At 46.6% G+C, this 16,923-nt stretch overlaps 1 protein-coding gene across 3 annotated transcripts in view; it reads left to right on the top strand.

The window, feature by feature from the left end:
• The window catches only part of si:dkey-183c6.8 (protein O-GlcNAcase), a 64,605-nt gene that overhangs the window by 7,030 nt on the left and 40,652 nt on the right, over nt 1-16,923 (top strand). For 2 of the 3 annotated variants that reach the window (XM_052038488.1, XM_052038497.1), the window contains exons 2-4: nt 1,566-1,617; nt 10,376-10,473; nt 14,579-14,709. In XM_052038488.1, the coding sequence (XP_051894448.1) occupies nt 1,566-1,617; nt 10,376-10,473; nt 14,579-14,709 (281 nt within the window). Of the gene's footprint in view, nt 1-1,565; nt 1,618-10,375; nt 10,474-14,578; nt 14,710-16,923 lie in introns of those variants that run through there. The other variant, XM_052038505.1, reaches the window with a different exon arrangement.

The following is a 16,923-nucleotide window of genomic DNA, read 5'->3' on the forward strand; positions in this document are numbered from 1 at the left end:
TTCCAGCTTAATGGCATCTTTCCTATGTTGGTGTGATCTGGAATGGACTTGCTAGGGAGGTGGAAGCAGATTCAAAGGAAATTGGAAGGGGGGAGAAAATTGTAGGGCTATGGGATGAGCAGCAGAGAGTGATGCTCACGGATTGGCCTTGATACAGGGTCAATAGTCTGAATGGTTCTTTCAAATTTTATCGAACTGACTTACTGCAGCTAACAGCATTAAATTCTGGGCTTGCCGTCGATGCTTTCTCAGGTTTAGTGCTCACAAGTTCATCTCTGCATGGTAACAGTGCCTTGGTTGGTGTTTGTACTACTCTGTGACCTCTTGCACAGTACCATAACATTGTACACTTCCCCTCTCATCCTCTCTCCTTCACATGTGTTTTTAAAATCCCACAAGCATTGATACGATGTGATGAAGCTTGGTTTAAGTTGTTGAGCTGCTTTATACCACAGTAGGGTGAACATAGATAAAAATAGTTATGGTTAGGTACATTTACTTCGACTGACAGCACGTACCTCTCTGCAGGGATATACAAATAAGAAGTACGCAACACAGCTGCACTTCAGTGGACTCAAATTGTCTCTTGATTCTACACTATTTAACTCCACTGCCAAATCATTGCATTCCATTTACCCCAACATAGACTTTTTGCCTTCAAAGTGGTCAAAAGTGGCCAAAGTCGAGTTTATTGTCATATGCACAAGTATGCACAGGTGCAATGAAAAACTTACTTGCAGCAGCATCATCTAAGGAGCACTCACAAGAAAACTTAAATTAAACATCAATTTTACAAGAAAGAACACAATTAGAACAAAAAGACATGTAAGTCCATTTTAGTGCAAAGTGATCAAAGTGGTCACAGTGTTGCTATTCTGAGGTAGTGATTATGGTTGTGCCAGTTGATTTAAGAACCAAATGGTTGAAGGGAAGTAGCTGTTCCTGAACCTGGTGGTGTGGGACTTCAGGCTTCTGTACCTCCTGCCCAATGGTAGCTGCAAGAAGATGGCATGGCCCAGATGGTGGGGATCTTTGATGATGGATGTTGCCTCTTGAGGCAGCGCCTCCTGTAGATACTCCCGATGGTGGGGAGGGATGTGCCCGTGATGTATTGGGCTGAGTCCACTACTTTCTGCAGCTTCTTATGTTCCTGCGCATTCGAATTACCGTCCCAGACCATGATGCAACCAGTCAGGATACTTTCAACAGTACATCTGTAGAAGTTTGTTCGAGTGTTCGGTGACAAGCCGAACCTCCTTAACCTCCTAAGAAAGTAAAGACGCTGGTGCACTTTCCTTGTGATTGTGTCTATGTGCTGGGCCCAGGACGGGTCATCCGATATGTTAACGCCCAGGAATTTAAAGCTGCTGAATGCAGACCTTCCCCTTAAATGCAGAGTTAATCAGAATTATGTTCCTCTTCTTGCTGTGAACTCACAGCCTAATTGTTGCTTTGCCCCAATGCCATATTTGCTCTGCTGTTTGCTTCCATCCTGCTGTGATGTTGTCATTGAGATATGTGAACCTCTGCCAGCTTCTAATGGGTTCCTGTGTGTTTATTTATAGGTTTCTATGGCAGGCCATGGTCCATGGAACAACGGATGGTGCTGTTCAAATGGTAATGTCAATCCAACCCAGGGTGTAGTTGTGACTCTGTTTGAAAACAATGGGGTGCTAAAAAATAGAGAGGATTTAAGGAAGTGGTCACATTTCAGGATCAAGTTGTCTCTCGAGTGCTTGGCATCTGCAAGTGCTATTTCTTAGTTTGGAACCTTGTAATATCTACAGGAAAGTGGGACATCTTACAATGGAGGTAACAGTCTTAAGTGGGCATCCTCTTATTCTGGAGGCACAAAATACTGCAGCTGCTGGAATCTGAAACAACACATAAACATCTGGAGGAACTCCCACTTGGAGTACTGTGCTCAGTTCTGGTCGCCTCACTACAGGAAGGATGTGGAAGCCATAGAAAGGGTGCAGAGGAGATCTACAAGGATGCTGCCTGGAATGCAGAGCATGCCTTATGAAAGTAGGTTGCGGGAACTCAGCCTTTTTTCCTTGGAGCGATGGAGGATGAGGGGGGACCTGATAGAGGTGTATAAGATGATGAGAGGCATTGATAGGGTAGATAGTCAGAGGCTTTTTCCCAGGGCTGAAATGGTGGCCACAAAAGGACACAGGTTTCAGGTGCTGGGGAGTAGGTATTGGGGAGATGTCAGGGGCAAGTTTTTTTTACTCAGAGAGTGGTGAGTGCATGGAATGTGCTGCCGGCAACGGTCGTGGAAGCGGATACGATAGGGTCTTTTAAGAGACTTTTGGATAGGTACATGGAGCTGAGAAAAATAGAGGGCTATGGGTAAGCCTAGTAATTTCTAAGGTAGAAACATGTTTGGCACAGCTTTGTGGGCTGAAGGGCCTGAATTGTGCTGTAGGTTTTTTATGTTTCTATGTTTCTAACTCAGCGGGTCAGGCAGCATCTAAGAAGGGAAGTGGACAGTTGACGTTTCGGGTCAAGACCCTTCATCTGGACTGAGAGGTAGAGGGGAGATAAAGAGGTGGAGGGAACGGATGGAGCAAGAGCTGGCAGGTGATGGGTGGATCCAGGTGAGGAGGGGACAGGCAGATGAGGGAGGGGGGAAAGTGGGAATGATGTCAGATCTTTTTATTCTGAGCACGTGCCCTAAATTCCCCATCGGGGAAACATCCTCATAGTATGTACCCTGTCAACCCTCCTCAGAATTTTACATCTTGAGTAAGATCATCTGTAGTGTTCTAGAGTCTTGAGATATAGGCCCTATGTACTCAATGTTACAAGAAGTCATCAAGAAGTTATGATGCATCTCTATAGAAGTCTGGTTAGGCCACAGTTCGAGTATTGCGTGCAATTCTGGTCACCTCACTATAGGAAGGATGTCAAGGCTTTAGAGAGGGTGCAGAGGAGGTTTACTGGGATGCTGCCTGGATTAGAGGGCATGTGCTATCAGGAGAGGCTGGACAAACTTGGGCTCTTTTCTCTGGAGCGGCAGAGGCTGAGGGGTGATCTGTTGGAAGTGTATAAAATTATGAGGGGCATAGATAGGGTGGACAAGCAATATATTTGTCCCATTATTGAGCGATCCAACACCAGAGGGCATGCATTTAAGGTGAGAGGGGGTAAGTTCAGAACAGATGTGAGGGGTATGTTTTTACTCAGAGAGGGGTGGATGCCTGGAATGCGTTGCCTGATAGGGTGGTGGAGGCAAATTCATTGGGGGCTTTCAAGAATGGCTTGGATGGGCACATGAATGAGAGGAAAATGGAGGGATGTGGGCATTCTGTAGGTAGGAGGGATTAGCTATGTCGGCACAACATTGTGGGCTGAAGGGCCTGTTCTGTGCTGTACTGTTCTATGTTCTATGTTACGTAGAACAGATGAGAAACACGATGATGCTGGAGGACCTCAGCAGGCCAGGCAGCATCCGTAGAGAAAAGCAAGTGGTCAACGTTTCGGTTCAGGACTGAAGATGGGAAAAGGGGGAAGCCCAATGTGTAGGAGGGAAAAGCAGAGCAGTGATGTGGACAAAAGAGGGGAGGCGGGGTGGACACAAGGTGGTGATAGGTAGAAGAAGGGTCCTGACCTGAAACGTTGATGACCTGCTTTTCTCCACGGATGCTGCCTGGCCTGCTGAGTTCCTCTAACATCATCGTGTTTTTCATCTAGATTCCAGCATCTGCAGTCCTTTGTTTCTCTATAGAACAGTATAGCACAGGAACAGACCCTTTGGCCCATCATGTCTGTGCTGATCTAACTCATCCCATCTGCCTGAACTTAGTCTGAAGATAGTCTATATCCCCCTTCCCCTGTTGATGTGCCTGTCTAAATGCCTCTGAAACGTTGCTGTTATATCTATTTCTGCCGCCTCCCCTGTCAGCACTTTCCAGGCACCCACCACTCTGTGTGAAAAAACTTACCTTGCAACTATCTTTTGAACTTTAATCTTCTCTAAATAGCACATTTTCAGGGTTAATAAAACCTCGTTGTTCTGAAGGATCGGTGTTTGTTCAGGGCATTCTGGAAGCTTCCCTGTCCTTCACATATTGCTGTGGAATAGTTAAAATCCATCTGAATAGGTAAGCACACATTCCCATCTTTATCCCATTGATTCCCACCTGTTCTTCAGAAGGAGAACCTGGTGTGTTGGCCTGGTTGACATGCTCAAGGGTTGGTGTGGGTCTGAAATTCAAAGACCCATCAGTTGGGCAAAAATGTTATCAACAGACTGGGAGATAGAGAGAGTAATGGAGGGTAAATTATTTACTGGTCAGCAGTTCGCTGGGAGGAGCTGGATTTAGAAGGTGTTTGCCCAGTTTGAGTCTGGGGAATATACATAGAACATAGAACAATACAGCACAGGAACAGGCCCTTCAGCCCACGATTTTGTGCCAAGCTAATTAAATGCCTAACTAAACTAATCCCTTCTGCCTACACAATGTCCGTATCCCTCCATTCTCTGCACATTGAACTTACCCCCCTCACCTTAAATGCATGCCCTCTAGTATTAGACATTTCGACCCTGGGAGAAAGATACTGGCTGTCCACTCTATCTATGTCTCTCCAAATTTTATAAACTTCTTTCAGGTCTCCTCTCAGCCTCTGCCGCTCCAGAGAAAACAACCCTAGTTTGTACGACCTCTCCTTTTAACACATGCTCTCCAATCCAGGCAGCATCCTGGTAAACCTCTTTTCTACCCTCTCCAAAGCCTCCACATCCTTCCTGCAATGGGGCGACCAGAATTGAATGCAAATTCAATTTGGTTTTAGCAATAGTACTAGTTTCCTGAGAGCTGTGGCCCACATTGACTGAGCACAAAGATCATGGGGAGAATTCACCTCGAGGATGCACTGTGGTGACCTAGGTGAGCTGGTGACAGAACAAAGTTGCAGGATAAAGCTCCCTTTACACTGTCCCATCACACAGTCCCAGGGCAGGGACATCACAGGTTAGATACCGATACAGGTTAGGTACACGTACTTATTATTACCATGTTTAGTCTTTACTCTGTGAGCTTAAGGAATTTTATTGCATCCTGGTGAATATGAGAATAAACTAATCTGAAACAGAGTAAAGCTCCCTCTACACTCTTCCATCACACACTCCCAGGGCACCGACAGCATGGGTTAGATACAGAGTAAAGCTCCCTCTACACTGTCCCATCACACACTCCCAGGGCACCGACAGCATGGGTTAGATACAGTGTGCAGCTCCCTCTACACTGTCCTTTGTTACTGGTTATTTTTCTCTCTCTGACTCGCCTCCAGGAATTCATCATCTCAGAATTTGCTGTCTGTTCCTTATCCTGCATGAAAATCCCTTTCGTCCGTGGCTCCTAGACTGTGTGGAGGTAACTTGCTGGCTCTCATCCTACCTAGATTTAATGCCCAGATATTTCTAATTCCATTCTTCCCACACTGCAGTCTATTTCTGTAATTTTCATCAGCTCTCCAAAAATGCTGCACTCCCTGAATTCTAAACCTCTTCCAGTTTGTTGATCTTTGATGTTCCACCACTGACATCTGCATTTTAACTGCAGGACCCTAAGCTGTGGTATTCCCTGCCTAACCTCTCCACCTGTCTCTCTTCACCTTTAAAATATCTTTAAAAAAATCCCTCTTTTGCCAAGAATATCTCCATAAGTTAACTGATGTAAGTCTTTATTTGATAATTATCCCTTGAAGCCTGAGTGTTGCATTCAGTTCTAGTCACCCCGTCAATGGAAGGATGTGGAGGCTTTGGAAAGGGTGCAGAAGAGGTTCACCAGGATGCTGCCTGGTTTAGAGGACATGTGCTGTAAGGAGAGGCTGGACAAACTTGGGTAGTTTTCTCTGGAGCGGCGGAGGCTGAGGGGAGACCTGATAGAAGTTTATAAGATTATGAGAGGCATAGCCGGTATCTTTTTCCTAGGTTGAAATGTCTAATACTAAACTGCATGCATTTAAGGTGAGAGAGGGTAAATTCAAAGGAGATGTGCAGGATAAATGTTTTATACAGAGAGTGGTGGGTGCCTGGAATGCGCTGCCAGGGGTGGTGATGGAGGCAGATACGATAGAGGCATTTAAGAGGCTCTTAGAGCCTCTTAGGCCCGGTAGTGTAAGCAGACACGGTAGTGTAGGGATTAGCATCAGGCTTTACAGCGCCAGCGACCCGGGTTCAAATCCAACCACTGTCTGGAAGGAGTTTGTACGTTCTCCCCATGTCTGCGTGGGTTTCCTCCAGGTGCTCCGGTTTCCTCCCACATTCCAAAGATGTACGGGTTAGGAAGTTGCAGGCATGCTATGTTGGCGCCGGAAGTGTGACAACACTTGTGGGCTGCCCCCCAGAACACTCTATGCAAAAGGTGCATTTCATTGTGTGTTTCGATGTACATGTGACTAATAAAGGTATCTTATCTTATCTTAGGCACATGAATGTGTAGAGAACGGAGGGATATGGACATTGTGTGGGCAGAAGGGATTCGTTTAGTTAGGCATTTAATTGCTAGTTTAATTAGTTCAGCACAACATTGTGGGCCGAAGGGCCAGTTTCTGTGCTGTACTGTTCTATGTTCAGGCTTGAGGGACTGAGTGCTCCACTCTTGCTGCTAATTGGTAAGTTCATATGAAACAGCTTGGGACATCTAATTGCATTACAGACACAATATGAATAACTAATGTTGTTTCTGGGAGGGAGATTCCAATGGGAATCGCTGTGCCGTGTCCCAACAACCTCTTTGTTTGAACCCTGCTCTATTTATGGTTTCTCTGGATTCTACAAACTGCCTTCTGATGGTGTGAAGCCATCAGATAAAAGCACGATAATAAATAACAGGGGGTCCCAGCAGAGTGCTGCTGATTGAATTGTAAACAAATTCCCGAGGAGTGGGGAGGGGTTGGAGCTATCAGCACATTAATGAACAATTAAAATAAAACAACAACTCTAAAAAGAGCCACAGAAAATTGGTTCTGAAAGGAGATTGAATGCTTGAATAGATAAATGTTGCCTCGAGCAAAACTATAACATTTATTTCCAAACAAGTCTTCCCCATAATTATACCTCCTGGTAGATAAGAATGATTGGTTGGAGCTATGACCTAGTTCTGAAAATGGAACTGAGCCCTCAGCCTGAACAGTGAAGATCTCATTCTCTAACGAGAATGCTTCGGTTGTCAGTAATACTACTGAATTTTACATGACGCACTGTTGTGCTCTTTGAGATGACTAGATATTGAACACTCCCGGCTGCAGGAAGCATGGGTTGGACACAGCATAAAGCTCCACCTACAGTGTCCCACGACACACACTCCCAGGGTGGGGAGAGCACAAGTTATTTACAGAGTAAATCTCCTTTTACACTGTCCCATGCCTTGCACTCTCAGGGAATAGAAAGAAGAGGTTAGATACAGAGTAAAGCTCCACCTACACAGTTCTATGACACACACTCCCAGGGCAGGCACAGCGCAGGTTGGATACCGAGTAAATCTCCCTCTACACTTTCCGATTACACACCCCAAGGACATACTCCCAAGACAGGAACAGCACAGGTTAGATACAGAGTGAAGCTCCCTCTGCACTGTCCCATCACACACTCCCAGGGCAGTGACATCATGGGTTAGATACAGAGTGAAGCTCCCTCTGCACTGTCCCATCACACACTTCCAGGGCAGGAACAGCACAGGTTAGATACAGAGTAAATCTCCCTCCGCACTGCCCCGTCACACATTCCCAGGGCAGGGACAGCTGCCCGGGTAGCTGTGGAGAGGGAATATACGGTGTCCACGGGTGCCATGGAGGCGTTCCGGGACCGTTAGGCACCAGGGGGGGATAAATGCCATCCTTGGTAGGGATGGGGATATTTTAATTTAGTTTAGTGACTGTGTTTAGTCACTGTATTCGTCTCTGTTTGTTGTAGTTTGTAGTATTGTAGATTGTGTTTGTAATAAAGAAATTAAAAAAAAGGGCAGGGAGAGCACGGGTTAGATACAGAGTAAAGCTCCCTCTGCACTGTCCCTGGGTACACACAGGCCCAGGGCAGGGAAGCACAGGTTATTTGTATTTAATTCCACCACCTCCCCTGACAATGCGTTTCAGATATCAACCAGACGGTGGTGAGTATATGGAACGAACTGCCAGAGGAAGTGGTTGAGGCAGGTACAACAGTATCCTTTCAGAAGTACTTGGATGGGTACGTGGAGGGGAGGGGCTTGGAGGGATATAGGCCGAACACAGGAAATTGGGGCTAGTTGGGTGGGCACTGTGGTCGGCATGGGCTAGTTGGGCCGAAGGGCCTGTATCCGTGCTGTATTGCTCTATGACCACTCTCTGTGTAAAAATACCTACCCCTCAGATCCCCTTTAAGAATCCTTCCTCTCATCTTAACCCTACCATAGGGAAAGTATTTTGACTATCTACCTTATCTATGACTTTTATAATGTTATGTACTTTGATCAGGTCACGCCTCAGCCTCCTTCGCTCCAGAGAAAACAAGCCCTGCCTGTCCAATCTCTCCCCATAACTAAAGTCCTCCACTCCAGGCAACATCCTTGTGAATCTCGAGACTCTCCCCCCTCAGACTCTGCAGAGGTACCTGTACGTAGAGATTCCTCCCACAAAATGGGCATCGGTGACAACTTTTTTCCCCCGGCACCCTATGGCCGATAAGCAGCTCCCATTCGGTGGCATTTGCCGCACACCTTGATGTAGTTGTCTGTCTTTTAACAGCGCCTGTCACTTGCAATCAGCGTGCTCCCCTCCATCGCAACCCCTCCCCCACGCCACCAGCGGAGAAAGGGTGTCAGGGCAGCTGGATCTGGGGATGGACTGGGCGGTAGAAAGATCTGCCTGGTTTGGAGAGTACGCATTATGAGGAGAGAGGAAGGGAGCTAGGGCTTTAGTCTTTGGAGAGAAGGAGGATGAGAGGAGACATGATCGAGGTGTACAAAATATTGAGAGGAATAGATAGAGTGGATAGCCAGCGCCTCTTTCCCAGGGCACCAATGCTCAATACAAGAGGGCATGGCTTTAAAGTAATGGGTGGGAAGTTCAAGGGAGATATCAGAGGAAGGTTTTTTACCCAGAGAGTGATTGGAGCATGGAATGTGCTGCCTGGGGTGGTGGTGGAGAAAGGTACATTGGTCAAATTCAAGAGATTGCTGGATAAGCATATGGAGGAATTTAAAATAGAGGGATATGTGGGAGGAAGGGGTTAGATCGTCTTAGGCAAGGTTTAAAGGTCGGCACAACATTGTGGGCTGAAGGGCCTGTATTGTGCTGTACTGTTCTATGTGAGACAACAAGCCTTTGGCTGTGGATATTGAGGGGTTATAAGGATGTGGGCTAATCCCAGTCAAGCTGACCCCTACTCACCCAGAATTGGACCCTCCTCGGGAACCGGTTCTCCACAGCTTAAGCCCTTCTTCCTTCCAGGACATTTTACACAGAGCACGCAATTCCTGTACGGGGTGTTCCCGTGCACACTCACTTCCTTAATCTTGCTGCATCTGGTTGTAAGGGGATCCCTACCACAGGTCTCTTGTCTATGAGGGTCCTCCCCGTTAATAATGGGGACCAAGGGTGGAGAGTGTTTATAGAGCAGTCCCACACAACATATTGCTTGATGCTTGACTGCAGCTCACATGCTGCTTGACTGGCTGAGTTCATCCAGCACCTTGTTTTTTGCTCCAGATTCCAGCTTCTGCAGTCAAAGTCAAAGTCGAGTTTATTGCCAAAAGCACAAGTACATGTCTGCACAGGTGCAATGAAAAACTTACTTGCAACTGCATCACAGGCACATAGCATCAGAGACATAACATCCTCAAGAAAAACATAAACATAAATTACACACAATTTTTACAAGAAAGAACACAATTAGAACAAAATAAAAGTGGTCAAAGTGGTCACAGTGTTGCTGTACTGAGGTAGTGATTAGGGTTGTGCTGGTTGGTTCAAGAACCGAATGGTTGAAGGGGAGTAGCTGTTCCTGAACCTGGTGGTGTGGGACTTCAGGCTTCTTTACCTCCTGCCTGATGGTAGCTGTGAGAAGATGGCATGGCCTGGATGGTGGGGATCTTTGATGATAGATGTTGCCTTCCAATGGTGGAGAGAGATGTGCCCTTGATGTATTGGGCTGAGTCTACTACTATCTGCAGTCTCTCCATTTCTAAACTACTTGTTATTAGACTTGAGATACCTGACAGATGCCAAAGAAATTGAAGCCTTCTTTTCTTGGTGTGGGTCCTGAATCCACAGCCTCCTGAAAGAGCCATGACTGACACCTGAAGGCTCCATTCCCCTCTTTGTTGGCGTGTATGTGCGTGGACCTCCTGCTCCCTGCTGCTGATGAGCTGATGTTGTCTTTCCTCAGGATGCAGAAGTGGGGGCTAAATGTTTACATGTATGGCCCCAAAGATGACCTGAAGCACCGACTGTTGTGGAGGGAGACCTACTCGGTGGAGGAGTCTGGTAAGGATGGAGCTCAGGGGAGAGTGGGGGGCTTGGCGGAGACTGGGAATGCCATCTCATCTATGAACAGAGGGCATTTACACGTTGCCTCATATCCTGTAATACCTTTGGTTAATATAAATCCTTGAATCTATTTTTAAAATTAATGATTAATTATTATTGTCACATGTACCGAGGTACAGTGAAAAACTTGTCTTGCATACCATTCGTACAGGTCAATTCATTACACAGTGCATTGAGGTAGTACAATAACAGAATTCAGAATAAAGTATAACAGCTACAGAGAACATGTAGTGCAGGTAGACAATAAGGTGCAAGGTCATAACAAGGTAGATTGTGAGGTCAAGAGTCCATCTTATCATACTAAGGGGCTGTTCAATAGTCTTATAATAGTGGGATAGAAGTTGTCCTTGAGCCTGGTGGTACCTACTTTCAGGCTTTTGTATCTTCTGCCTGATAGGAGAGAGGAGAAGAGAAAATGTCTGGGGTGGGTGGAGTCTTTGATTATGTTGGCTGCTTTACCGAGGTAGTGAGAAGTGTCGACAAGAGTCCATGGAGGGGAGGCTGGTTTCTATGATGTGCTGGGCGGTGTCCACAACTCTCTGCAGTTGTGGACACAGCCCAGCACATCACAGGTAGAACAGTTGCCATACCAAGCTGTGACACATCCAGATAGGATGCTTTCTATGGTGCATCGATAAAAATTGGTGAGGGGTCCATTTTACTGGTACTTAAGTAAGGAACTTCAGCAAGGTCCACACTTAATCTTCTAAACCCCAGCGAATAAAACCCTGGTTTCTCCTAATGATTTAATACTTGTTCAGGGTCCTTTCCAGTAAACCTCCACTGCACTCTCACCCCAATTCCTCCTCCCTAAGGTATGGTGCCCAGAACTGCTTACCGTGGCTTTGTGTGGTCGAACAGAGGCTTGGTATAGATGTATGTTAATGCACTTGTATAGTTGCAGTTGTTGAATCTGGGACAGTGATTCCCAGACTGGGTCCCAGTCAAGGTGAAGGTGTAAAGGAGTCCTCCAAAATGCACCAGTTTTCCTCCCTCATCCAGTCTGCAGTTGCTTTGGTGTGTGCATGATATGTGTGTGTGTGTGAGTGAGTGTGTGCGTGTTTGTGTGCATGCGTATGTGTGTGTGTACGTGCGTGTGTGCATGTGTGTGTGCGCGTGCACACGCACGTGTGTGCATGATGTGTGTGTGTGAGAGAGTGTGTGCGTGCATGCGTATGTGTGTGTGCATGTGTGTGTGCATGCGTGTGTGTGTGTGCGTGCACATGCGCGCGCGTGTACATGATGTATGTGTGTGAGAGAGTGTGTGCGTTTGTGTGCATGCGTATGTGTGTGTGCATGCGTGTGTGTGTGCACGCGCACACGTGCGTGTGCATGATGTGTGTGTGAGACAGTGTGTGCGTGTGTGTGCATGCGTGTGTGTGTGCGCACGCATGCGCATGTGTGCATGATGTGTGTGTGAGAGAATGTGTGCGTGTGTGCGTGTGTGTGTGCGCGCACGTGTGCATGATGTGTGTGTGTGAGAGTGTGTGCGTGTGTGTGCATGCGTATGTGTGTGTGTGCGTGTGTGTGTGTGTGTGCGTGTGTGTGTGCATGCGTGCGTGTGTGTATGTGTGTGTGTGTGCGTGAGTGTGTGTGTTTGTGTGTATGTGCCAACCCATGAGAGATGGGTTGACATGCAGGTAGACAACAAGGTGAAAGGTCATAACGAGGTAGATTGTGAGGTCAGATTGGGAGGCAGATTTTGGAAAGGTGCAAGAATAACAAGATTGTTATCATGGGAAACTTCAACTTCCCAAATATCGATTGGTACCTGCTTAGTGCCAAAGGTTTAGACGGGGCAGAGTTTGTTAAGTGTGTCCAGGACGGATTCCTGTCACAGTATGTTGACAGACTGACTAGAGGGAATGCCATATTAGATCTAGTGTTAGGTAATGAACCGGGTCAGGTGACAGATCTCTCGGTGGGTGAGCATTTGGGGACAGTGACCACCACTCCCTAACCTTTAGCATTGTCATGGACAGGGATAGGAGCAAAGAGGACAGGAAGATATTTAATTGGGGAAGGGCAAATTATGAGGCTATAAGGCTAGAACTTGCGAGTGTAAATTGGGATGATGTTTTTGAAGGGAAATGTACCATGGAGATGTGGTCGTTGTTCAGGGGTCTCTTGCAGGATGTTAGGGATAAATTTGTCCCCATGAGGCAGAGAAAGAATGGCAGGGTGAAGGAACCGTGGGTAACAAGAGAGGTGGAACAACTAATTAGGAAGAAGAAGGCAGCATACATAAGGTGTAAGCAGCAAGGATCAGACAGGGCTCGTGAGGAATATAGAGTAGCAAGGAAGAAACTTAAGAAGGGGCTGTGGAGAGCAAGAAGGGGACATGAAAAGGCTTTGCGAGTAGGGTTAAGGAGAATCCCAAGGCTTTTTTCACGTACGTGAAGAGCAGAAGGATGACGAGAGTTAAGGTAGGTCTGATTAGAGACAAAGGTGGGAAGATGTGCCTGGAAGCTGTGGAAGTCGGTGAGGTTCTCAATGAATACTTCTCTTCAGTATTCACCAAAGAGAGGAGCCTTGATGACGCTGAGTACAGTGTTGGTAAGGTTAATGTTTTAGAGCATGTAGACATCGAGAGAGGATGTGTTGGAGCTGCTAGAAAATATTAGGACAGATAAGTCCCCGGGGCCTGACGGAATATTCCCCAGGCTGCACAACATGGTGGGCCAAAGAGCCTGTATTGTGCTGTATTGTTCTATGGTTCTATGATTACAAGACCGAAGTTCATAGGGATCAAGGCGACCTCAGGGGATTTGCGAGATTTCTGCAGCTTTGGATCAGGAACCTCTGGAATGGAATAAAGGGCAAGGATATAGAATTACATGTCAGATGGAATTAGTATCGGTTTATCACACGTACCAAGATACGGTGATAGCTTTTGTTTGCGTGCCATCCAGACAAGTAATTCCGTACATAAGTACATCATGGTAGTAAAAAGAAAACAGAATGCAGAATGTAGTGTTGTAGTTACTGAGAAAATGCGGTGCAGGTAGACAAGTAAAGTGCAATGGCCATATTTGGGAGATCCAGAATTCATCTTTAGCATATGAGAGATCTGTTCAAGAATTTGATAACAGCAGGATAGAAGCTGTTCTTGAGCCTGGCGGTATGTGCTCTTAAGATGGAGAACAAGTGTTTCTGGTTGTAGGGTTGTGAAGCTGTGAGGGACAGGTCATCAACAGCAACTTACATGGTGTGTGATGATGCCAAGAATGTCCACAGGAGAGGTATTGATGGTGGAGGTGAAGGGACCATGAAAAGACCCACCTCATACCTTAGAATCAGAATCAAATTTATTATCACTGACACATCTGTTGTTTTGTAGCAGCAGTACAGTGCAAAGACATAAAAAAATTACTATAAGTTACAAAAATAAATAAATAGTGCCAAAGAGGCATAATGAGGTAGTGTTCATGGACTGCTCAGAAATCTGATGGTGGGGGGAAGCCATTCCTGAAATGTTGAGTGTGGGTCTTCAGGCTCCTGTACCTCCTCCCCAATGGTAGTCACGTGAAGAGGGCATGTACCGGCTGGTGAGGGTCCTTAATGATGGATGCCGCCTTCATGAGGCACCGCCTCTTGAAGATGTCCTCGATGGTGGGGACATTTGTGCCCGTGATGGAGCTGAATGAGTCTACAACCCTCTGCAGCCTCTTGCGATCCTGTGCATTGGAGCTTCCATTCCAGGCGGTGATGCAACCAGTCAGAATGCTCTCCACTGTACATCTGCAGAAATTTGCAAGAGTCTTTGGTGACAAAATTAGTCTGAAGAGAGAGGCAGATAAGGGCCCTGGCAGCTCAATGACCATTGGTACAATAAGGGGATGGAGGCTTCGTTGGGCTGCAAATGCATGGTCCCACAGTGCTGTCAAATCTGAATTGATGTTTCAATATATGTTTAAAAACTAGTGTTCTCTTCCTTCCCCTCCCAGTAACCTCCCATCCCAGGTGTTACCATTGTTTAGCCAAAGAATTGTGGGTCTTGACAACTGTTGTGCTCTCAATTTTCCTTCCCTTCTGTTGACAGCCCAGCTCAAAGCCTTGGTGTTGGCTGCGCAGGACTGCGGGGTTGAGTTTGTGTACGCGATCTCGCCGGGACAGGATATCACCTTCTCCAGCTCTTGTGACCTGACCTTGTTGAAGCAGAAACTGAGGCAGGTAGTGTGAATATTGATCTCTACAGGAAACCTGGATCAACATGGAGCAATCGATGAGATCCATCTTCTGCGTTGTCTGAATGGTGCGGTTATTGTCACGGCAAGCAGGCTTGTCATGGCTCTAAGCTCTACTCCTGAGAGCACACTGAGATACCATGCAGCCATCTCTCTCGTACAATAGGAAAAGCCTCACAGAGATCCAGTCTGACAATCCACTGTACGTCCCCCCTGAGATGCTAAGTAGAGGAATGAGGTGCCCCCTGCAACAGATCTCAATGGGCAGGTTGACATGATGGGTTCCAGGGCCTGGAAATCCTGGCCTCAATCCCACTCACAGTCCCATGGCCTTTGGGGGTTCTGTTGATGACTGTACATTGTCCTCGAAAGAGGTTGAAGCCAGGGATCTCTGCTGTTAGGTCAGCGATAAGACCCCAAGGATGGTGAGGTTGTTCCTACAGTGTGGATGTTGGTTACAGTTTAAACCCCTTTGTGCTGGTTAATTGAGTTTATTGTCACATGCACAAGTACATGTATGCACAGGTGCAGTGAAAAACTTACTTGCAGCAGCATCACAGGCACAGAGCATCAGATACACAACATTCACCAGAAAAACAAACTATGTACAATCTTTACAAGAAAGAACACAATTAGTACAAAAAAAGTCCATTGGAGTGCAAAGTGGTTATAGTGTTACTATACCGAGGTAGTGATTAGGGTTGTGCTGGCTGGTTCAGCTCATATTGCCCCTTGAAATTATAACAACCTACGGGGAATGTATTGGTATTGGTCAGTTGTACCGAGGTACAGTGAAAAACTTGTCTTGCATACCGATCGTACAGATCATTTAATTACGCAGTGCATTGAGGTAGTACGGGGCAAAAACAATAACAGAATACAGAGTAAAGTGTCACAGCTACAGGGAAGTGCATTGCAGGTAGACGATAAGGTGCAAGGTCATAACAAGGTAGATTGTGAGGTCAATAGTCCATCTCATTGTATAAGGGAACCGTTCAATAGTCTTATCACAGTGGGATAGAAGCTGTCCTTGAGCCTGGTGGTACGTGCCCTCAGGCTCCTGTATCTTCAGCCTGATGGGAGAGGGGAAAAGAGAGAATGACCCGGGTGGGTGGGGTCTTTGATTATGCTGGCTACTTCACCAAGGCAGCAAGAGGTATAGACAGAGTCCATGGAGGGGAGGCTGGTTTCCATGATGTGCTGGGCTGTGTGCACAACTCTCTGCCGTTTCTTGCGGTCCTGGGCATTGCAGTTGCAATACCAAGCCGTGATGCATCCAGATAGGATGCTTTCTATGGTGCATTGATAAAAGTTGGTGAGTGTCAAAGGGGGCATACTGAATTTCTTTAGCTTCCTGAGGAAGTAGAGGTGCTGGTGAGTCTTCTTGGCCATGGCATCTATGTGGTTGGACCAGGACAGGCTATTGGTGATGTTCATTCCTTGGAACTTGGCTCTCAACCCTCTTGACCTCAGCACCATTGATGTAGACAGCTACATGTACACCGCCCCCTTTCCTGAAGTCAATGACCAGCTCTTTTGTTTTGCTGACATTGAGGGAAAGATTGTTGTAATGACACCATGGCACTAAGCTCACTTGAGGCAGCGTCTCCTGTAGATACTACCGATAGTAGGGAGGGATGTGTCTGTGATGTATTGGGCTGAGTCCACTACTCCCTGCAGCTTCTTATGTTCCTGCGGAATCAAATTGCCTTACCAGACCATGATGCAAACCATCAGGATACTTTCAACAGTACATAGAACATAGAACAGTACAGCACAGAACAGGCCCTTCGACCCACAATGTTGTGCTGACGTAGTTATTCTCTCCTACCTACAGAATGCCCATATCCCTCTATTTTCCTCTCATTCATGTGCCCATTCCAAGCCCCTGTTAAAAGCCCCCAATGAATTTGCCTCCACCACCCTATCAGGCAACGCATTCCAGGCATCCACCACTCTCTCAGTAAAAAACTTACCCCTCATGTCTCGCCTTAAATGCATGCCCTCTGGTATTAGATCGCTCAATAATGGGAAAAAGATATTGCTTGTCCACCCTATCTATGCCCCTCATAATTTTATACACTTCCAACAAATCACCCCTCAGCCTCCACCGCTCCAGAGAAAAGAGCCCAAGTTTATCCAGCCTCTTCTGATAGCACATGCCTGCTCATCCAGGCAGCATCCTAGTAAATCTCCTCTG

This window comes from Pristis pectinata, chromosome 2 (genome assembly GCF_009764475.1).
Source record: "Pristis pectinata isolate sPriPec2 chromosome 2, sPriPec2.1.pri, whole genome shotgun sequence".
Classification (NCBI taxonomy): domain Eukaryota; kingdom Metazoa; phylum Chordata; class Chondrichthyes; order Rhinopristiformes; family Pristidae; genus Pristis; species Pristis pectinata.